Source organism: Dendrobates tinctorius, unplaced genomic scaffold, assembly GCF_039654945.1.
Source record: "Dendrobates tinctorius isolate UK_male_01 unplaced genomic scaffold, ASM3965494v1 ptg000155l, whole genome shotgun sequence".
Classification (NCBI taxonomy): Eukaryota; Metazoa; Chordata; class Amphibia; order Anura; family Dendrobatidae; genus Dendrobates; species Dendrobates tinctorius.
In genome coordinates, this window is record NW_027361822.1 from 11,671,643 (window position 1) to 11,695,247 (window position 23,605).

Below are 23,605 nucleotides of genomic sequence, written 5' to 3' on the forward strand. Positions count from 1 at the left end.
AATGGAGCACTATGAGGAGTGTATTATACTATATGGAGAATTGAGGAGTGTATTATACTATATGGAGGACTGAGCAGTATATTTTAATTTATGGAGGACTATGAGGAGTGTATTACACTATATGGAGGACTATGGGAAGTGTTGTAAACTCCCTTGCTCGGATTTCTGAGCTCCCTCTGGTGGTTAATGAGAGAAGTGGAGCTGGCCAGGTGGATGGAGGTTCTCCACCTGACGATGATAAATGGGAATCTGGGATTGCTGGCTGGGAGCATATAATGGAGCTGGCTGCTCTTGAAGGTTGCTGGTGATTTTTTTCCTCTGTGTGCATTTGGAGCTCTTTTGTCCCCTGCCTGATCTGCATGTTCAGCTAAGTGATTCTTTTCTAATCCTTTGCATCTAATCTGGTTGTGTCTTTTTTTGCTTTCTGTTTTGCTGTTAGGGTTCAGCGTGTTCCCTGCTGGGGGCAGCGCTGGGCCCTGCTTCATATGTTGCAGCTTGTTCAGTCCCCTGTTATGTTAGTATCTTTTTGCTTGCTGCCAGTTTATATCAGAGTGCTGATCTAGCGGGGGTGAGATCGTGTGATCTCAGGATTTTTTATATATCAGAAGTGTTTGACTTTTTCATGGTTTTGTGCGTGATTGCAGACAGTATCTTTTTCTGTCCTGTCTAGACAGCTTGGGCCCCACCGTTTGCTTAGTTTGTTCTCTGCCTGTGTTTGTGTTTCATATTGTCTCACCGACAATATATGTTTGGGGGCTGTCTATTCCTTTGGGGATCTGCTCCGGGGCAGTTTAGATTTCATCTTTCTGTCTTTAGGCTTAGTTAGTCCTCCAGCTGTGACGAAGCGTCTAGGGCATCGTAGGAAAGCTCCACGGCAACTGCTAGTTGTGCGGATAGGATCAGGGGTCTGCAATCCGCTTAGTTACCAACCTCTCTGGTCTTCTGGTGGCTTAGCCTGTTCCTGCCATCCTCCTCGGTGACCCATTCATAACAGAAAATCACCAGACTAACCGCAGACTCTAGGGTACTCAGAAGAAGGGAAAAAAAAAAAAAAAAAAAAAAAAGTGTCCGAATTTTTTTTTTATATATTTTTTCCTCTTTTTCTCTTGGGACGGAGGAGGATATTTTTTCTTTAATGGAGACTAAGCAATTATCCGATCATGTTGAGCAGCTCGCTGCTGAAGTGCGGGGAATTTCTGCTTATCTCTTTCAATCATCTGCTGTAGAACCAAAGATCCATACTCCTGATGTGTTTTCTGGGGATCGGTCTAAATTTTTGAATTTCAAGAATAACTGTAAACTATTTCTTGCCTTGAAGCCTAATTCATCAGGGAGCTCGGTGCAGCAGGTTAAAATTGTCATCTCACTGCTGCACGGCGATCCCCAGGATTGGGCTTTTTCTCTGACACCTGGAGATCCTATTCTGGCTAATGTGGATACGTTTTTTTCAGGCCCAGGGGTTGTTGTATGATGAACCTGATACTATTGATCAAGCTGAGAAGACCTTATTGGCATTGAACCAGGGTCAGGATGCTGCGGTTATACTGCCAGAAGTTCCGAAAGTGAGCGGTCCTTACTAAATGGAATGATGATGCCCTAGCAGCTCTCTTTCAGAAAGGTCTGGCAGAAACCGTAAAAGATGTTATGGTGAGATTTCCTGTCCCCTCTGATTCAAATTGATCGACGTTTACGTGAACGTAAAAGTACGCGAGAGGCGGTGCTGCCTTTTGAACAAACTTCTGAACCCATTCAATGTGATAGGGTACTGTCTAGGACGCAACGTCAAGAGTTTAGAAGGCGTAGTAAGTTATGCTTCTTTTGTGGGGACGCCTCTCATGTTATTTCTGTCTGCCCTAAACGAGAAAAACGTTTTGCTCACGCATTTGCGGTGGGCAGTGTACAGCCTAAGTTCCTTTTGGCGGTTACCTTGATCTGCTCCTTGTCTACTTTTTCTGCTAAGGCCTCTGTGGATTCAGGAGCAGCTTTGAATCTGATGGATCTTGACTTTGCCAAACGTTGTGGTTTCCCCATGGTGCCCCTGAGAACCCCTATTCCCTTGAGGGAGATTGATGCTACCCCTTTGGCAGAGAATAAACCACAGTTTTGGACCCAGGTGGTAAGGCGGGTCGCCCCGGACCATCAAGAGAATTGTAAATTTTTGGTGTTGCACAATTTACATGATACTATTGTACTGGGTTTTCCTTGGTTGCAAACCCATAATCCTGTTTTAGATTGGAAATCGCTGTCTGTGGTAAGTTGGGGTTGTCAATGTGTTCTTAGTGACACTCCTGTTTTCTCCACCTCTCCCCAGTCTCAAGACGTTCCTGACTATTTGGCTGATTTTTCTGATGTATTTAGTGAGAGTAAGGCTGGTTTCACATTAGCGCTTTTTAAGCGCACGCACGGCCGGGGGTAGCTCCGCCCCCGAGCCGGCTCTCTGCCCGGCGTGCCCGCCCCTTGCTTGTAGCGCCGCCTCCTAGCGCACAGCAGCGCCTGCGATCGGCGCACCCTATCTTTAGCATAGGGTGCGCAGATCGTGCGCAGGCCGTGCGCTAGTTGCGCTTTGACCTGCGCTGCGCACTTTTGACGGTGCGCCGTGCGCGCCAAAAATCAAACTTTTCGGATTTTGGCGCGCACGGCGCACCATCAAAAGTGCGCAGCGCAGGTCAAAGCGCAACTAGCGCACGGCCTGCGCACGATCTGCGCACCCTATGCTAAAGATAGGGTGCGCCGATCGCAGGCACCGCTGTGCGCTAGGAGGCGGCGCTACAAGCAAGGGGCGGGCACGCCGGGCAGAGAGCCGGCTCGGGGGCGGAGCTACCCCCGGCCGTGCGTGCGCTTAAAAAGCGCTAATGTGAAACCACCCTAAGTCCGCGTCTTTGCCTCCTCATAGGAGTTATGACTGCGCAATTGAGTTAATGCCCGGTTGTAAATTTCCTAAGGGTCGACTTTTCAACCTGTTCCTGTCATCCTCCTCGGTGACCCATACATAACAGGGAACTGTATAATACTATATGGAGGACTGAACAGTGTATTTTAATATATGGAGGACTATAGGGAGTGTAACATACTATATGGAGGACTATGGGGAGTGAATTATACTACATGGAGGACTAAGGGGGCACATTATATTATATGGAGGTCTATGGGATGTGCATTTTACAATATGGAGGACTGTGGTGCACATTATAATATATGGAGGACTATGGAGTGCATTATGCTAAACAAGCAAAATGCTCCATATTCATCGAGTGATTGGATTGTTTATGCCGGAACAGAAATCACTGTTCTCAGCAGCACATCGCCGGTGTAAACTGTAGATGTGCTGCTGATAACATGAAACTGTATGGGGACAGACTGATCCATTAGTTATTGTTCTGTGCCAATCATTGTTTCTCAGTTGCTGTAAAGAGGCCGGGAAACAAGCGTCGAATGACTTCACTATTGTCAATCACACTCGTTTAGTGGCCTGAACTCAGCGCATGTAAGTACAACAGAAATGCTTTTGTGTGATGTGCAATAGGTTAGCATTTGGGCCCCATTTTAAACTTTTGCCTAGGGCCCCACTTTGCCAAAAAACCGGCCCTGCTGACTACAAAGGTTGAAAAAGTATTGGTACTCCCCATTTTAGGTAAGATTGTGGAGTAATTTTCACTACTTATGATCGACAACATCATGAAATTCATGACATGGAGTCATCAGATCCAACGTCTTATAAGAGGTAAGGGGAGATGTTTATTTTCTGACCTTGCATATTCAACAATGGATGGCTCCAGTACAATTTCTTATATAAGTGCTCAAACTAAGAGGGACAGTTTTTGGTGTAGGAGCATGCAGTGGTATAGCGGCAAAATGGTGACCTTTAATGGTGATATGGTTGGATTACACAGCCGATAAGCAGTGACAGCCAGTGACTGAGGAGAATCTGTGACTTCTCTGCATTTAGTGGTTACTACTCACCTGGGTAGTCATATGTAGGAATCTCCTCTTTACACCACTCATCACCCCTCACATTTGTCTCTGTGGTATTAATATGAGTCAGATCTTCATCCTGAAACAAATATTGTAAAAGTCACAGACAGATGGAGAAGTCACATCTATGATCAGCTCTAATCCTGCCATCTCCACCGTTCTTATTACACAAATATAAAATATATAATACTGGTGGATAAAACAAGACTGAGCACAAGACCTTCACAGCCGTCTACACTTCATAGGGGAGATCTCATGACACCTTCTCTCCATCTACCTGATGAGCCAGAGGAACATTGGGATCTTCTTGTTTACAGTCCTGTGGAAGAAGAGGACGGGGACATCTCTCTGGTGTTGTCCTCTTACTGGATAGAACTAGAGGAAACACATAAAAGGGACTGAATTAATTCCTTACATACAGATAATTATAGGCCATGTGTATTTAGTACTATTACCTGGTGATGTGAGGGGCTGGGGAACCTCCATCATGACGTTCTTGTACTGATCTGTGTGTCCTTCTAAATACTCCCACTCCTCCATGGAGAAATAGATGGTGACATCCTGACACCTTATAGGAACCTGTCACATACAATGATATTGTCATCCCTCCAATCCCTTCATAGCCATACTGCATAATGTCCCAGCATTCCCAGCAGTGTCACCTCTCCAGTCAGCAGCTCAATCATCTTGTAGGCAAGTTCTAGGATCTTCTGGTCATTGATGTCCTCATGTATCAGGAGGTGAGGTGGAGGCTCCATGATTGGACTCTGGGGTCTTCTCCATCCCTCAGACACAGGGGCCTGACAGCGCCCCCTAGAGGTCTTCTTCACTACTGTGTAATCCTAGTTATAGAGAGACACATTAATAAATCTCACTACAGACATTTCCAGAGTCCTCACCTCTCCAGTTCTGTCCACCTGTTATTCCCATAGATAAGAATTATGTAATATGATTTTATCTGAATCTCTCACCTCTCCAGTAAGCCGGAAGAGGATCTCTATGGTGAGGTGTAATATCCTCTCCGCCATCTTGTGCTTGTCCATATCCATCCTTGATGGATCAACCAGAAAAAATCTCTTATATAGAAGATCTCCACTGAGAGGATCCAATATTGTAGGGATCTAAATGGGGAGAAGACAACGATGTAACATCATAAAGATCCCATGTAATAACACAATTACAGGTGATAATAAGGAGAATATATAAGGAGACAGAAAGCATAGGATGTTGTATTGTCAGATTGTATGAAGTGGAATGTCATAAACTTGCTGCTCTTGTAACTTGGATGTGATTGTAAAGGAGCACTCTGCTTTTCACAATCACTTGTTCATTCAACTACCACAATAGGCTGAAAATGTGCTAAGCGCCCCCCAGGTTATCCCACACAGTCGCACCACACTTCTCACAGCCACCACTCGCCATTTTGATAGGCCACCAAGACGCCTGCCCTGGATGGAACACTAGCTCACATGCACAGCTAACTATTCAAAGCACCAGCTAGGTCCTTCTTGCACTTTGCCATACACCAGGTGAAAAAATAAACAAGCTATTCTTTTCCTTTATGATGTTGGCACGTTTAGAACAGTGATATACAGCAAAAGTAGTATCGATTGTTCCATTGCACAGCGTACCAGGTACCCTTATAAGTTTACCCCCGTACTAAAAAGCCATAACCCAGATTGCACATATAAATCTAGCACATTGATAATACCACAATGCAGAAGGGTATACAAACAAAAGGGGTGAGAATACCACAATACGGAAAGGTATATATAAACAAAGGGAATGAAAAATAGGAACAATCTCACCACAAATGAAGAACAGGAACGGAAGTCATCAGGAATCCTAAGTCATGGTATGCAGCATGGGGAAGACAATATCCTGTCAATCCCTATGGGGCTAGCAGTCATCTATCCCCAAACTCCCGCCCTGACAAGGGCAGTCCACAGCAGACCCTATGTTAAACATGCCCTGTATTGTGAGTGGTTTATATTGCATCCCAATGGATTGTGTCCGCCTCAGTTAGTATACAGGCATTTTGACTGTGTAGGTGGAACATTCCATCTTATTTTATTCACTGAGGGTGACAAAACCTTTTTTGGTTATGTTTTTAGTGACATTATTAAAAGTTCTGCTTTAATTTTCACCTTTTGCTGTATATCATTATTCTCTTTGGTGAGATTAGTTTTGATGTTAGTTTTGGTATTTACCACAAACTCCTTGCTTTATTTTACGTTTAGAACAGCAAGGAACAAACTTATTAAACTTTAGATTTAATATATATAAGAAAAGTACAGTGCTTAAAAAAATGACAATTAAGTAAAATGATAAGATTTGCACAAAAGGAAAAAACTGCACAAAAATAAATGGGTTAAATTCAGAAACATGTTATGGATTCAGATCTTTACTGTGAAACAAACATTGTAAAAGTCACAGACAGATGGAGAAGTCACATCTATGATCAGGTCTAATCCTGCCATCTCCACCGTTCTCATTACACAAGTATAAAACATATAATACTGGTGGATAAATCAAGACTGAGCACAAGACCTTCACAGCCGTCTACATATCAGAGAGGAGATCTCATCACACCTTCTCTCCATCTACCTGATGATCCTGAGGAACATTGGGATCTTCTTCTTTACAGTCTTGTGGAAGACAGGGACATCTCTCTGCTGTTGTCCTCTTACTGGATAGAACTGGAGAAAACACATACAAGGACTGAATTCATTCTTTACATACAGATATTTATAGACCGTGTGTATTTAGTCCTGTCTATTACCTGGTGATGTGAGGGGCTGGGGAACCTCTATCATGACGTCCTTGTACAGGTCTCTGTGTCCTTCTAAATACTCCCACTCCTCCATGGAGAAATAGACGGTGACATCATGACACCTTATAGGAACCTGACATACACAATGATACCTTCATCCCCGATCCCTTCATAGTGTTACTGTATAATGTCCCAGCATTCCCAGCAGTGTCACCTCTCCAGTCACCAGCTCAATCATCTTGTAGGTGAGTTCTAGGATCTTCTGGTCATTGATGTCCTCAAACATCAAGGGGTGAGGTGGAGGCCCCGTGATTGGGCTCAGGGGTCTTCCCCATCCTTCAGACACAGGGTCCTGACAGCGCTCACTAGAGGTCTTCTTCACTACTGTGTAATCCTGGTTATGGAGAGACACATTAATAAATCTCACTACAGACATTTCCAGAGTCCTCACCTCTCCAGTTCTGTCCATCTGTTATTCCCATAGATAAGAATGATGTAATGTGACGTCATCAGAATCTCTCACCTCTCCAGTAAGCCGGAAGAGGATCTCTAGGGTGAGGTGTAATATACTCTCTGCCATTTTATCCTTGTCCCTATCCATCCTTGACGGGTCAATCAGGAAAAATCTCTTATATAGAAGATCTCCACTGAGAGGATCCAATATTGTAAAGACCTGAATGGGAAGAAGATGATGTAACGTCATTAAGATCCCATGTCATAAAACAATCACAGGAGATAATAAGAGGAACAGTCGTCTCACATATCCACACCACTCGCTATTTTGATAGCCATCAAGACACCTGCCCTGGGTGGCACACAAGCTCACATGCGCAGCTAACTTTTCAAAGCCGCCGACAGGTACTTCTTACACTTCAGTGGAATACACTGGGTAAAAAAACAAAAACAAACAACCTAGACGTACATTCAGCTAGTGAGCAGCACAGAGGATTTCCACTAAATATTTCTTCTTGAGGAGAGTCTTCTAGGTTACGCTGTAACCCGTGGATCTGCAGCAGCTGTAAAATACCACACACGCAAAAGAAGTCTAATCATGTTAGCACAATCTAACGCGTATACCCCTATTTTATATGGTTAAAACCTTATTTTACGCCATATTCTCTCCCCAGCTTTTTTCAGTCTGAGCAACTGTCACACTACAAATGAAGACCGGGGTCCCAGTTGAGGCGATTGCACGCCAGGAGCCAGTGGCAGTGTCTGTTGCATGCTCAGACTCTGTTCCGAATGGGTCTTGCTCAGAGTTCTCTGATGATGATGATGATAGTGGCTCTGAAAGGTCACGAAAAGAAAATCTCTCTCCTGAAGATTTAGCAGTTATATCGCTGTCTTTACAGTACGACGGGGACAATGAACTTGATAAGCGATTCAACATGACTATGGATACTGCTTACGATGACTCAATATTAGGAGACCAAAATCAACATTACTTGGCATACCATACTGAGGAATACCCTAAAATGGAGATTAAGGGGAAAAGGGATTTTTTTACGTCTCTCCCACAGCTCAGTAATGTTGGTCATGTGGAGGAAAAGTCTAATGTTAATACAACTACAGCAATAGAAAAGTCAGAAAAGTCAGAGACTCACTCAAATTCCCATTGTTCCAAAGAATCGACTAGTCAAGATTTACCATCCAGGGAAAATTCTTCATCTACAACCAAAGAAAAGCAAAATTTCACCCCTTTAAAATTCCCTAATGGTAATGACCCCTCAGGAAAATATAGTAAAAGAATTAACTATACTAGCTTGGTCCGTGAGAAATTTTCGCACATTGGTCGTTGGGGGTACAGGTAATTTAAGCAAAAGCATGCTGGTCAAATGTAAATATATTTCATATTTATATATTAATCCAATTTGTCCACAAACTTCGAAAATTATAAATGGCACTTCAACCAATTCATATATCACAAACCAGAGTAAATGAACTCCAGATAGAAGCGTTCCATTAAAATGAGATTTATTTCAATATATTTTTTATTTTTTTTTTTAAAAAGACAGACAATAAAACGAAACAAGATGTCTCCAAAAATGAGACGTCACCGCAAATCAGTTAACCACCATCAGTATAAATTTTTGGCAAACAAAAGTACATAAGAATTGAATTCACAGGAAAAAAAATATTCTCTCTCCTTCTATATATCTATATATGTACATATACACTTGGCTATAAAATCATATGCCTAAGTGTTCTTATTTATAACCATCAATTTCAAGGTATACAATATATTGTTATGCCAAACAACTATAGTAGACTGATATAATTTGTATTTGATAAAATATATATATACCAGGAAATCAATCCTTATAAAATCGTGAATGTGTGGTTTGTTTGGCTGTTTTCTTGCTGAAGGGAGCAAGTTTACCTTTCAAATGGTGTATCATGTGTGTGTGGGGCGAAGTAATGAGTGAAAAAGCAGTGCATGTTTACAAATGTGTTGGTAGTGTGCTTTAAGGTACTGTGGTGTCACCTGCAGGTCATTTTTCTTTACTGCAGGTTTATGAAAATTAATGTTTAAACTGTATTTTGTGATCAAATCGTGGATGTGTGGTTTGTTTGTCTATTTTCTTGCTGAAGGGGGCAAGTTTACCTTTCAAATGGTGTATCATTTGTGTGTGTGGGGGTGATACAAAGGAATCACTGAAAAACAGTGTTTAAAAATAGAATAGATTGAAAAATTACATGCTACTGATGCACCTCTGTCATAAGAATTTAAGGCAAGACTAAACGCAATTCGTCAAACATTTGATCAACCTCCTGTCATATCCTTAAATGAAAACATTTCCATTGATATAGACGGTGACAACTCTTTAAAACGCTAAATAATTTGGAAAATTCAAGTACAAATAGTATACCTGTATCTAATATATTTATTAATCCCTTTAACCGTGAAGGTGGTTTGCAGGTTAATGACCAGGCCACTTTTACAATTCTGACCACTGTCAGTTTATGTGGTTATGACTCTGGAACGCTTCAACAGATCCCAGCGATTCTGAGACTTTTTTTTAGTGACATATTGTACTTCATGATAGTGGTAACATTTCTTTGATATGACTTGCAGTTCTTTGTGGAACAAAAACAGGACTTTGACAAACATTTTGAAAAATATCGCAATTTTCAAAATTTGAATTTTCATGCCCTTAAATCGCTGAGATACAGTATGTCACACAAAACAGTTAATAAATAACATTTCCCACATGTCTACTTTAAATCAGCACAATATTGTAACCAAAATGTATTTTGTTAGGAAGTTATAAGGGTTAAAAGTTGACCAGCGATTTTTCATTTTTCCAACAGAATCATATTTTTTAGGGACCACATTAAATTTTAAGTCACTTTGAGGGGTCTATATAACAGAAAAATACCCAAAAGTGACACCATTCTAAAAACTACACCCCTCATGGTGCTCAAAACCACATTCAAGAAGTGAGTTACCCTTCAAGTGCTTCACAGGAAGTTTTGTAATGTGGAAAAAAAATGAGCATTTAACTTTTAAAATAAAAAATTTACAAGGATAACAGGAAAAAATGGACCCCAAAATTTGTTGTGTAATTTCTCCTGACCATGTCAATACCCTATATGAGGGAGAAAACCACTGTTTTGGCGCACAGCAGAGCTCAGAAGGGAAGGAGCGTCATTTGACTTTTTGAATGTAAAATTTAATGGAATCATTAGCGGATGTCATGCCCCATTTGGAGAGCCCCTGAATGTGCCTAAACACTGGAAGCCCCCCACGAGTCACCCCATTTTTGAAACTAGATGACTCAAAGAATGTATTTAGATGTGTGGTGGACACCTTGAATCCCCAGGTACTTCACAGACGTTTATAATGTTGAGCCGTGAAAATTATAAAATCAAATTTTCCCCACAAAAATGTTATTTTGGTCACAAATTTTGCATTTTCATAAGAGTAAAAGGAGAAATTGCACCATATAATTTGTTGTGCAATTTCTCTTGAGTACGCCGATACCCCATATGTGAAGGAATACTACTTTTGAGGCACTGTGCAAAGCTTAGAAGGGAAGAGGCGCTATACTAGAGTTCAGAATTTGCTGGAATGGTTTGAGGGTGTTATGTCACATTGGCAGAGCCCGAGGTGCCAGAACAACAGAAATCCCCTATATGTGAACTCATTTTACAAACTACACTCCCCAATGAATTCATCTAGGGGTGTAGTGATCATATTGACAACACGTCTGCCTCACAGAATTTTATACCAGAGCACCAGATTTTACTGTTATGGTTTGCAGGTGCCATGACCCACTGGGCGAGCCCATGAGGTGCCAGAATAGCAGAACCCCCATAAGTGACCCTATTTTACAAACTACACCTCTCAATGAATTCATCTAGGGGTGCAGTCATCATATTAACACCAACATTTTGTTTTAGCCCCAGATTTTACATTGTCCCTTAATTTCTACTGAATGTAGCAATATCTCATATGTGGCTGTAAAGTACTATTTAGCCATACAGAGAGACTCGGGAGGGACGGAGCACTATTTGCCTTCTGGAGCGCAGATTTTCCTAGAATAGTTTGCGGACTCCATATACAGAGCCCCTAATTGCTAGAAAATCAGAATCCCCCCTCAAGTGACCCCATTTTGGAAATTATACCCCTTTGTGAATTTATCTAATGGTGTTGTGATGATTTTTACTCCATGGGTATTTTCCAGAAACAAGCATCAATGAATGTTGCCGAGTGAAAACTGCAAACTGCCATTGTAGTGACCAGTACGTTGCAGTCATCAGTATATTATGCCCAGCCCGTGCCTCTGGAGACATGCACCTGTAAGTTAAGAGGACTCTCATCACTACAGAAATGCCAAACATGTGGGTCCTATATGTGGTATATGTACACTGTGGGGCTCAGAAGGGAGGGGGCATTTGGATTTGGGAGCAGAGATTTGCTGAATTTATTTTGGAGGGTGAGGAGTCATTTTGCTTTTCACTCGTCTAGCTAAAAGTCTGCTAGCTCTGTCCCTCATCGCATAGAAGGATAGTTTCAATTTTTAAGGTCATGTTCATATTGACCGATTAAATGGGAATGGAGTCTAAATCTAAGATCACAGATCTCGTTTTAAATTTTGACTGTGGGGGACTTTTTATTTGCCTCCTCTAGTTTTTGAATTTGAGCGATAAGATCAGACCGCTCTTTATATCTCATTTTTTTCTGATAGGAAGCTATTTTTATGAGTTGACCCCGAATCACAGATTTGTGCGTAGACCATAGTGTCTCCTCATTTACTTCACCATTGTCAATGTCCCAGAAGTAATCTGTTAGAGTTTTAGTAATCTCAGAGATCGTCCCATGATTTAGTAATAGCCGGAGGTTCAGTCTCCAGAATGGGGAGCAATTCAGAGAGTACTAATCAGAAACCTTGAGGAAAATTGAGGCATGATCGGACCAAGTAATTGGTCCTATAGATGCAAATATACAGTTAGCGACAGAGCGACTATTTACTAAAAGCATGTCAATTCTGCTATACCATTTGTGCCTAGGAGAAAAGAAAGTAAAATCTCTCTCTCTGAAGCATGAAGATATCTCCATATGTCGTGGAGATGCAATTCAGAGATTAACGAACCCAAGTCCATCCTGCGGGCTGGCTTTTTAGAGGAGGTATCCATCTCCGAAGAAGCCGGAACATTAAAGTCCCTGCAGATAATTTCAAAGCCCTGAGCTATCTCTTTGACTTTTAACAAAACACCACGAATGAAAGATGTTTGACCAAAATTTGGCAGTATACATTGGTTATCGTGTAAGGCAAGCCGTTTAAGGAGCATACCACAATGTAAAAACGACCGCCAGGGTCTTTATGAAGGTTAAGGACCTTAAAAGTAACAGTGTTCTTTACACATATACAAACTCAACCTTTCTTTTTAAGATCATTTTCAAATAGTACTGTAATTGAGAGAATTGCGGGTGCTTCACTCGCCAGTTGTCTGACTCCAGCAAGTGAGTCTCTTGAATGCAGGCGAGGTCACAATTGGAGGTCAAAATCTCTTTCCACAATGAAGTTCTCTTCATGGGCGAATTCAATCACTTTACATTCAACAAGGGAAATTTAATACTCATAAGAAATCCAACATCAGCTTAACTTCTGTTGCACTCTCACATTGTCCAATAGGAAGGGAACAAGGATGGAAAGGAAAGGAAAGGGAACACAAAAACACAACAAGTTCAACCAGGACCACATAAGCCATGGTTGGTCGACATGCCCTAGGTCCATGAGCATGCTGGGGGGGTTATACTACGTTAACCCAGAATTGGAAAATACAGCACAGGACATATATATGCTTAAGTTCAACCTTTATACCAGTCAGGAGGAAGCTTGAATGACCCCAGATCAGACCTCACCATTGAAATGGCTTGAGGAACGATTAGGTTCCATTCTTTCATTAGTTTCTCCAGTTGCAAAGGAGAGTGGCATATGTGCAGTCTCCCATCGTGGGTGACCACCAGCTGCAAAGGAGAGTGGCATATGTGCAGTCTCCCATCGTGGGTGACCACCATTTTAACCGGAAATCCCCACTAGTACAGAATATTGTTTTCATGGAGGATCCTAAACGGCCCCGCAAATTCCTTTTGGCGAAAGTAGCGGCAGACAAATCAGGGAAGATTTTCAGGTTGTGGAAAGGGTCTGGAGGTGGATGATCCTGCTTGAATTTCTGCATGAGTGCATCTTTAGCCGGAAAAAAATGAATCCTTGCCAATGTACCACGGTGGGAGAGCTGGGTCTATATTTTTAGGCTTTGGGACCCTGTCGATCCTGTCCACAATAAGATCCCTAGTAATCCAGTCAGGCAGCGACCACTTTATAATAATAATTTTTTATTTATATATAGCGCCAACATATTCTGCAGCACTTTACAATTAAGCGGGGACATGTACAGACAATAAATTCAATACAATTAAAGACCAAGACTTTAGCAACTTTTGAAAGCAATCATGCAGATCTTTGTCAGCAATGGCTTCAGGAATACCGATTTTAACATTATTACTCCTTGCTCTGTCCTCCTGATCACAGACTTTGTTACTCAGGCGCAAGACCTCTTCCGCTAGTGCTGCATTAGCATCTATGAGTGCATTGTGTGATTCTGCAAACTGTGCCATTTTAGCTTCTATGTGTGAGGTCCGCTCCCCTAGTTCCTGAATGTCTCCTTTAATGTGTTTTACCATGTCCCTCAAGTCTTCTTGTAAGGATGTCCTTAGTGAAGATAGCAATGTCTGCATTATTTGTTCTGTGAGGGGGATGTCAGAAGAGCTTCCCTTCTGTGCAGATTCACAACCTGGGTGAGGAGCGAGATGCGTGGGAGGCAGCTGCAGAGGAGCCATTTTACTGGAGGGAGAAGCTAGTTTGTCCCTCGGATAAAAGTCAGTAAGTTTAGCTGGCACAGCCGGTTTGTGGGGTTTCCCCTTGGGCATGACAGGCACGAGGTACTAACACAGGTCTGGGTAGGTAAACATGTCGATATGAAGCCGTGTAGAGCCGGTTTATGGTCCTATGCTGTGGAGCTCCTGGATCAAGCAGCCATCTCCCTAGGCTGGCAGGCCATGCCCCCCATTTTGCTTTTCCAGAGCCTTTGTGCTACCAGTAATGTGGAAGCCTCCTATATTTCCATTAACAGATGATTGCTTTTTTTTGTGAGTTAAAGCTTTTATCGAGAACATTTTACATAATGTTTGAGATCACATTTACCCGGCGCTCTACAATGAGCACTTACTTTGTGGTTCCATCTAAATCTCTGAGTGACGTGATTCAGATGAAACCCCCAAGGGATCCATTCACTATAATGAGGCAGCAGAGTTACTCTGGACTTCGTCTGGCCTCTGTTCAGCGGTGTCCTTTTTTAAGAAGTGCACAAAACTGTGGCCGACAGCACTTTTATGCAATCCTAAAAAGATGGAAACCGTTGGCTCACAGGTCAGATGGCCTCCACAGTACCTCCATCTGCCTCATTAACAGCAGGGAATCTTCCATACAGGGTTCTGTCTAAATCACGTATGTTAGAGATTTACAAGGAAACCCCTGTGTAAACGTTCAGCACAGAGCGCAGGATAAATGTGCACTAAAGCCTTACTGCGATCTTTGGGAGGCAGAATTAAAAAATCAACAGCATGTGAAGAATTGGTTTTATTTATTTTTTACGCCGTTCTTCGTGCAGTATAAGTGATTAGGCGACTACTCTTCGAGTCGGTGCGATTACAGCGATACCAGATTTATATCGGGTTCCTAAGTTTGGCTGCTGTCACACACTAAAAGACGATTTTTATTTCAAAAGAAATAGTTTTTTGCATCCCCATATTTTGAGAGCTATAATGTTTCAATATTTTGGCCCACAGTCATGTGAGGGCTTCTTTTTTGCAGGATGAGTTGACGTTTTTATTGGTACCAGTTCCAGACACGTAAAATTTTTTGATTGCTTTCCATTCCGATTTTTAGGAGGCAGAATGAACAAAAAACAGCAATTCAGGAATAGGTGCGAGTGGACAGTGCACCCTTTCACCAGACGACCTCACAGATATATTTTGAAGAAGACAACTATATGTGGGGAAAAAAAAACCAAAAAAAAAAAAAAAACCACAAAAAGAGGACTTGAAAATCCTCCAAATATCTATAAAAAGCACCAAGAAAAATGCAGAGATGCTTACCTGCCTAGGTCTCAAAACAAATGCAGGGTGCAGTGGACCCAAATAAAGATGGCGGCTACACAGGTGCAGTAATAGCGATGAGACAGCCAGCCTACAGTCAGGGATTGGCCGTTTGGTACACCAGTGCAAAAAAAGATACAATCTGTAAGCGGCATTGTTCACACACAGAAGAAGCAGAGCATCTGGCTTACAGCCTATTAACGACTCCCATACTCTTAGATTAGGCGCGCCACCCAGTGCTAACTAAAATGCATCCTGTGTCACCAGACACCACAGTTTACAGATCCATCTGGGCCCAAATGCACCCTGAAAAAATAAAGTGCAAAAAAACAATAAATGTGAGGTGGGGGATGGCGGCACTGTGGAGACATACTGTGTGTGGGGGGGGATGGTGGCACTGTGGGGACATTACACTGTGTGTGGGAGGGATGGCGGCACTGTGGGGACATTATACTGTGTGTGGGGGGGTGGTGGCACTGTGGGGACATTATACTGTGTGTGGGGGGGTGGTGGCACTGTGGGGACATTATACTGTGTGGGGGGGATGGCGGCACTGTGGGGACATTATAATGTGTGGGGGGGATGATGGCACTGGAGGGACATTATACTGTGTGGGGGGGATGACGGCACTGTGGGGACATTATACTGTGTGGGGGGGATGACGGCACTGTGGGGACATTATACTGTGTGGGGGGGATGACGGCACTGTGGGGACATTATACTGTGTGTGGGGGGATGGCGGCACTGTGGGGACATTATACTGTGTGGGGGGGATGACGGCACTGTGGGGACATTATACTGTGTGGGGGGATGGTGGCACTGTGGGGACATTATACTGTGTGTGGGGGGGATAGCGGCACTGTGGGGACATTATACTGTGTATGGGGGATGACGGCACTGTGGGGACATTATACTGTGTGTGGGGGGATGGCGACACTGTGGGGACATTATACTGTGTGTGGGGGATGGCGGCACTCTGGGGACATTATACTGTGTGTGGTGGGATGGTGCAATTTGGGGACATTATACTGTGTGGGGGGATGGCGGCACTGTGGGAACATTATACTGTGTATGGGGGATGGTGGCACTGTTGGGACATTATACTGTGTGTGGGGGATGGCGGCACTGTGGGGACATTATACTGTGTGGTGGATGGCAGCACTGTGGGGACATTATACTGTGTGGTGGATGGCAGCACTGTGGGGACATTATACTGTGTGTGGGGGGATGGCGGCACTATGGGGACATTATACTGTGTGTAGGGGGGGATGGCGGCACTGTGGGGACATTATACTGTGTGGGGGGATAGAGGCACTGTGGGGACATTATACTGTGGGGGGATGGCAGCACTGTGGGGACACTATACTGTGTGTCAGAGAGAGTTGCTGTGCTATGGGAGCAATACACGTGTGCTGACTTCCGATTCTTAATATTTGGGTCATATGTATCTATCAGAGGAGAGGAAAGAAAGTGTTATACTTCTTAGTACGCTGGAGTCACACTAGACGTATAAAAAAATTGGTCCGTTTTTCACGGACGAGAATCGCACAAATGTTTCATGAACAGTGATCCGTATGTCATCTGTGTGCAATGCGAGGATGCAATATCTGTGTGACATCTGTGTGGCATCCGTAGGGTGAGATTTTCTCGCCGGCTTGCAAAATGGACATACAATGGATCCATAGCCTCAAATATTCGTGAAAACATATATGCAGTCTCTCTCTCTCTCTCTCTATATATATATATATATATATATATATATATATATATGTCAGTGAGACACATATACTATATATATATATATATATATATATATATATATATAGATAGATAGATATGAGACATGGTTTACATACAGTAAACCAATGCATATCCATTTTTGAAAAAATTGGGCGGGGCCCACGCCAGTTTTTTCCATGAACTAATCCTTTCATTTAACACCTACAGCTCCAAAATGTTACACCCAAACACTACTAACATTATTAGTGAGGGACATATAAAAACAAAATAACGGATATGCAATGGTTCACTGTATGTAAGCCATGTCTCATAGCTTGTCGGGTTCTGTAATGGTTTTACAGATGTCGACAATTGAATTTTAACCTATTCTGCTATCTAGATCTCTATGAAATATATATATATATATATATATATATATATATATATATATATATACACACACACACATTATGTGTCTCACTGACATATACTGTACATACCTATACTAAGTGTATACATGTATTCTATCTATCCTATTTTAACCTGTCAGTGTGATTTTACAGTATAGCGCACTGAATTCCCGGCTTTTCTAAAGGACACGGGTGCCTATTTCTCGCAAGTCACACATGTGGTCCGTGTGTAATCCGTTTTTTTCTCCCCCCCAATAGACTTGCATTGGCAAGTCTCGGCCGTAATACGGTGCAAATCGAAGCATGCTGCAATTTCACCCGCACGTATAATACAGGCGAGAAAAAAACAGATGATGGGAGCTGCCCCATAGATTAACATTGGGACGAGTGCTATGCGATTTTTTTTTCTCACATAGCACTCATCTGTATTTCTCTCTAGTGTGACGCCAGCCTGTAATGGGGACTCTCCAGCACCTACCTCCACCTGCAGGGGGCGCCATCTCCGGGAATGGAGGGGTTACTGCCCCCTGTGCAGCCCAGTAATGGGGAATCTCCAGCACCTACCTCCACCTGCAGAGCCGCACTCCACATATATGGCTGCTCTGTGCGCACAGGACCTGGGATGAGGTCACAGGAGGGGAGGAGCCAGGGGTCACATGATCAGGGGCCTCAGTGTATGCAGGACTGTGCTGTGCTGGTTGTCATGGTGCTGGATGAGGGGAAGTTTCTGTGTGGGGTCAGGAGGGGTTTACAGGGTGGATGTAGCAGAGCCGCGTGTGTACGAGGTGTACGGAGCAGAACCGTGTGTGTACGACGTGTACGACGTGTATGGAACGGAGCCGCGTGTGTACAAAGGTGTACGGAGCGGAGCCTTGTGTGTACAAGGTGTACGGAGCGGAGCCATGTGTGTGTATGAGGTGTACGGAGCGGAGTCGTGTCTGTACGAGGTGTACGGAGCAGAGCCATGTGTGTACGGAGAGGAGCCGCGTGTGTACGAGGTGTACGGAGCAGAGCCGCGTGTGTACGAGGTGTACGGAGCGGAGCCGCGTGTGTACGAGGTGTACGGAGCAGAGCCATGTGTGTACGGAGAGGAGACGCGTGTGTACGAGGTGTACGGAGCGGAGCCGCGTGTGTACGAGCTGTACGGAGCAGAACCGTGTGTGTACGAGGTGTACGCAGCGGAGCCGCGTGTGTACGAGCTGTACGGAGCGGAGCCGCGTGTGTACGAGGTGTACGGAGCAGAGCCGCGTGTGTACGAGGTGTACGGAGCGGAGCCGCGTGTGTACGAGCTGTACGGAGCGGAGCCGCGTGTGTACGAGGTGTACGGAGCAGAGCCGCGTGTGTACGAGGTGTACGGAGCAGAACCGTGTGTGTACGAGGTGTACGGAGCGGAGCAGCGTGTGTACGAGGTGTACGGAGAGGAGCCGCGTGTGTACGAGGTGTACGGAGCGGAGACGTGTGTGTACGAGGTGTACGGAGCGGAGCCGTGTGTACGAGGTGTACGGAGCGGAGCCGTGTGTGTACGCGGTGTATGGAGCAGAGCCGTGTGTGTACGATGTGTACGGAGCGGAGCCGCATGTGTACGAGGTGTACGGAGCGGAGCCACATGTGTGCGAGGTGTACAGAGCGGAGCCGCATGTGTGCGAGGTGTACGGAGCGGAGCCACGTTGTGCGAGGTGTATGGAGCGGAGCCACGTGTGTGCGAGGTGTACGGAGCGGAGCCGCATGTGTACGAGGTGTACAGAGCGAAGCCGCATGTGTACGAGGTGTACGGAGCGGAGCCACGTGTGTGCGAGGTGTACAGAGCGGAGCCGCATGTGTGCGAGGTGTACGGAGCGGAGCCGCATGTGTACGAGATGTACGGAGCGGAGCCGCTTGTGTGCGAGGTGTACAGAGCGAAGCCGCATGTGTACGAGGTGTATGGAGCGGAGCCACGTGTGTGCGAGGTGTACGGAGCGGAGCCGCATGTGTACGAGGTGTACAGAGCGAAGCCGCATGTGTACGAGGTGTACAGAGCGGAGCCACGTGTGTGCGAGGTGTACAGAGCGGAGCCACGTGTGTACGAGGTGTACGGAGCGGAGCCGCATGTGTACGAGGTGTACTGAGCGGAGCCACGTGTGGGCGAGGTCTACAGAGCGGAGCCACATGTGTGCGAGGTGTACGGAGCGGAGCCGTGTGTGTGCGCGAGGTGTACAGAGCGAAGCCGCATGTGTACGAGGTGTACGGAGCGGAGCCACGTGTGTGCAAGGTGTACAGAGCGGAGCCACATGTGTGCGAGGTGTACGGAGCGGAGCCGTGTGTGTGCGAGGTGTACAGAGCGGAGCCGCATGTGTACGAGGTGTACGGAGTGGAGCCACGTGTGTGTACGAGGTGTACGGAGCGGAGCCACATGTGTGCGAGGTGTACGGAGCGGAGCCACATGTGTGCGAGGTGTACGGAGCGGAGCCACATGTGTGCGAGGTGTACGGAGCGGAGCCGTGTGTGTGCGAGGTGTACAGAGCGAAGCCGCATGTGTACGAGGTGTACGGAGCGGAGCCACGTGTGTGTACGAGGTGTACGGAGCGGAGCCACATGTGTGCGAGGTGTACGGAGCGGAGCCACATGTGTGCGAGGTGTACGGAGCAGAGCCGTGTGTACAATGAGTGCAGAGTGCAGGCTTTTACACATCAGTTTGTTCTGGAGGTGTTGATTCCCAGTAGGTGTTTTTTAATTTGTACATAAAAACAGTGTTTTTAGTAACTAAATATTTTTCAGGACATTTAGGACTTTGTGTGAAAAAGATAAAAAATGCAAAAAGTCTGTGTTCTTTTTATGTCTACTATTATTGGCTCAACATTTTTCTATTTTTCTTAAATATTAGTATATGGAAGGTGTTTTAGAGCTTTGTTTTCAAACTTTATATGCTTTTTTTATTGTTTTTTTTTATAATTTGTCCGAGTACAGGACTTCAATTTTCACTTATTTGATTTCTGATTTAAAGGGAATCTGTCACCTGTTTTGGCCACTATAAGATGCAGCCACTGCCTTTCAGGGCTTATCTACAGCATTCAATAATGCTGTAGATAAGCCCCGTTCCAACCTGAAAGATAAGAAAAATGCGTTTTATTATACTCACCCAGGGGGCGTCTGGTCCGATACGTGTCAGAGAGGTCCAGCGCCTGCACACTGCAGTACTTAGCTCTGCCCTCAACAGGACAGATCATTACACCTGCGCAGGAGCCGAGACACGAAGCAAGGAGGATAATGACATTGTATGAAGATAGAAGATGAAGGACCCGGACCTGTGACGCCCATTGGACCAGACCGCCCCCGGGTGAGTATAATAAAACTTGTTTTTCTTCTCTTTCAAGTCGGACCGGGGGCTTATCTACACCATTATTGAATACTGTAGATAAGCCCTTAAAGGAGGTGGCTGCATCTTATAGCGGCAAAACGAGGTGACAGGTTCCCTTTAACTCCTTCTCCCCGAAGCCTGTTTTCACCTTCCTGACCAAGCCAATTTTTACAATTCTGACCACTGTCACTTTATGAGGTTATAACTCTGGAACACTTCAAGGGATCCCACTGATTCTGAGAATGTTTTCTCGTGACATATTGTACTTTATGATAGCGGTACAATTTCAATATGACCTGCGTTTATTTGTGAAAAAAATTTAAATTTGGCGAAAATGTAGAACATTTTGCAATTTTCAAAATTTCAATTTTTATGACCTTAATTCAGAGAGATATGTCACAAAAAATAGTTACTAAATAACATTTCCCATATGTCAACTTTTCATCAGCCCAATTTTGGAAACAATTTATTTTTGTTAGGAAGTTATAAGGGTTAAAAGTTGACCAGCGATTTCTCATTTTTGCAACAAAATTTTCAAAACCATTTTTTTTAGGGACCACATCACATTTGAAGTGAGTTTGGGGGGTCAATATGACAGAAAATACCCAAAAGTGACACCATTCTAAAAACTGCACCCCTCAGGGTATGTGCACACGTTGCGGTCCTGCTGCGGATCTGCAGCGCATTTGGCCCTGCAGAGCCGCATCAGATCTGCAAGTGAAGTACAGAACCATTTTAGCCAATGTAAAACAAAAAACACTGTGCACATGCTGCAGATTTTTCCACTCAGATTTTCTGCTGCATGTCACTTTTGTGCAGATCCGCAGCATTTTTACACCTGCTCCATTATAGGAATCTGCAGGTGTAAAAACGCAGGGGAAATCTGCAGAAAATCTGCAGAAAATCTGCAGAAAATCCGCAGTAAATCTGCGCTAAATCCGCAAGTAAAACGCAGGTCCTTTTACCTGCGGATTTAGCAAAATCCGCACAGAAAATTCCACAGCAGAATCTGCAACGTGTGCACATACCCTCAAGGTACTCAAAACCACATTCAGGAAGTTTATTAACCCTTCAGGTGCTTCACAGGAATTTTTGGAATGTGGAAGAAAAAAATAAACATTTACTTTTCTTATCCAAAATTTTTCCTTTAGACCTATTTTTTTTTTATTTTCGCAAGGTTAACACTGTGCAATAAATTTCAGGGAAGTTCTTGTCCCCTGAGAAAATTTTATTGTATCTTATAGATTTTGATATGCTGAACATGAATATGTGCTCCAACAGTCTGTATTACATAAGGTTTTTAAGAAACAACAGTTTATAATCTACATTATAACATCCGAGACACTACATCCATGTGCATCGATGTCAGTAGCAAAAGCAATTGTTCAAAAGTGTTTTGCAGACGACTTTCATTTATAATCCTTGTCAGATGCTTCTCGAATAAGATTCCAGCAATAGTCAGCCAGCATTGACGTACTCCACTTTCCCTGGTAACTTTTCTCCATCAGCGCAATGTCTTGGTGAAATTTTTCACCGTGTTCATCACTAACGGCACCAAGATTGGCTGGAAAAAAGTCCAAGTGAGAATGTAGAAAATGCATTTTTAGTGATATATTGCATTTCATCAAATGATATGCTGTGAGCATGTTGTCCACAAGTTGTTCAAAGTTTGGTGCTCTGCTGTGACCAAGGAAGTTGAAGGTCACATCTTTAAAGGCTCTCCATGCCACTTGTTCAGCACCTTGCAAAAGACCATCAAAGCTACTGTACTGTCATTCATTCTATCTCTGATCTGTGGGCCAATAAAAATACCTTCTTTAATCTTTGCATCACTTATTCTTGGAAATTTCTGTCGCAAGTAAGAAAAGGTTTCCGATTCTTTGTTCATTACTTTGACAAAATCATTCATTAGCCCAAGTTTAATATGCAAAGGAGGGAGAAATATCTTTGCTGAATCAATGAGATTCCAGCAACCAGGTTTTTGCGGAGTGGCCAGTCCTTTTCTCGTGCATGACTGTCCCACTCACAAATAAAACAACAATACTTGGTATATCCAAGCTGCAGTCCAAGAAGAAATGCAACAACTTTTAGATCACCACATATGTTCCAGTTATAATTTTTATTAATGTGGGTCAACAGTAACTCCATATTCTCATATGTTTCTTACATGTGTACGGCATATCCAATAGGTGTAGCAGGATAAATATTTCGATTGTGTAGTAAAACCACCTTCAGACTTAAAAATGACGAGTCAATGAACAGTCGCCATTCCTTCGGGTCATGTTCGCATCCAAGAGGACCAAACAACCCCAAGACATCGTTGCAAAAAGTTAAACTGTCGAAATGGTTAAAAAATTGATTAAGGTCTTCTTGACAACTGCAAAAAACAGAAACTCTTGTTCCTGGTAATAAGAGATTCCATTCATGTAGCTTTGATCCCAATAATTCTGCCTGCCTCTTTGACAATTTCAAACCTCTGACCAAGTCACTCAGATTAGCTTGACTGAACAGATGTGGATTAGATGTAGAAGGCTCAAAGTCTGGGTCTGAAGCAGTTTCATTTTCCACTGACATTGTTAGTTCATCTTCGTCGTCCTCCATTGCCATACTTTGGGTGGCTTTGGAACACGAAGACTTTCATCGTGTGGCACTGGTCTTATGACTGAAGGAAGATTATGATATTCTATTGATTTCTTGTTCTTTGCTGAATATCCTGTTACATTTGTAAGGCA

At 43.7% G+C, this 23,605-nt stretch overlaps 1 protein-coding gene and 1 long non-coding RNA gene across 2 annotated transcripts in view; both read right to left on the bottom strand.

The window, feature by feature from the left end:
• LOC141051007 (uncharacterized) overlaps positions 1-23,605 on the bottom strand; it is an 850,460-nt gene that overhangs the window by 24,558 nt on the left and 802,297 nt on the right. Inside the window, 5 exon segments of the mRNA XM_073547783.1 lie at positions 3,961-4,051; positions 4,250-4,347; positions 4,428-4,551; positions 4,635-4,814; positions 4,944-5,093. Coding sequence (XP_073403884.1) covers positions 3,961-4,051; positions 4,250-4,347; positions 4,428-4,551; positions 4,635-4,814; positions 4,944-5,093 — 643 coding nt within the window.
• LOC141051140 (uncharacterized) lies at positions 7,773-18,117 on the bottom strand. Its single transcript, XR_012220576.1, has 3 exons — positions 18,018-18,117; positions 8,350-8,413; positions 7,773-8,032 (listed from the first exon to the last, which is right to left on the bottom strand). It is a non-coding gene; the product is annotated as an uncharacterized lncRNA (long non-coding RNA).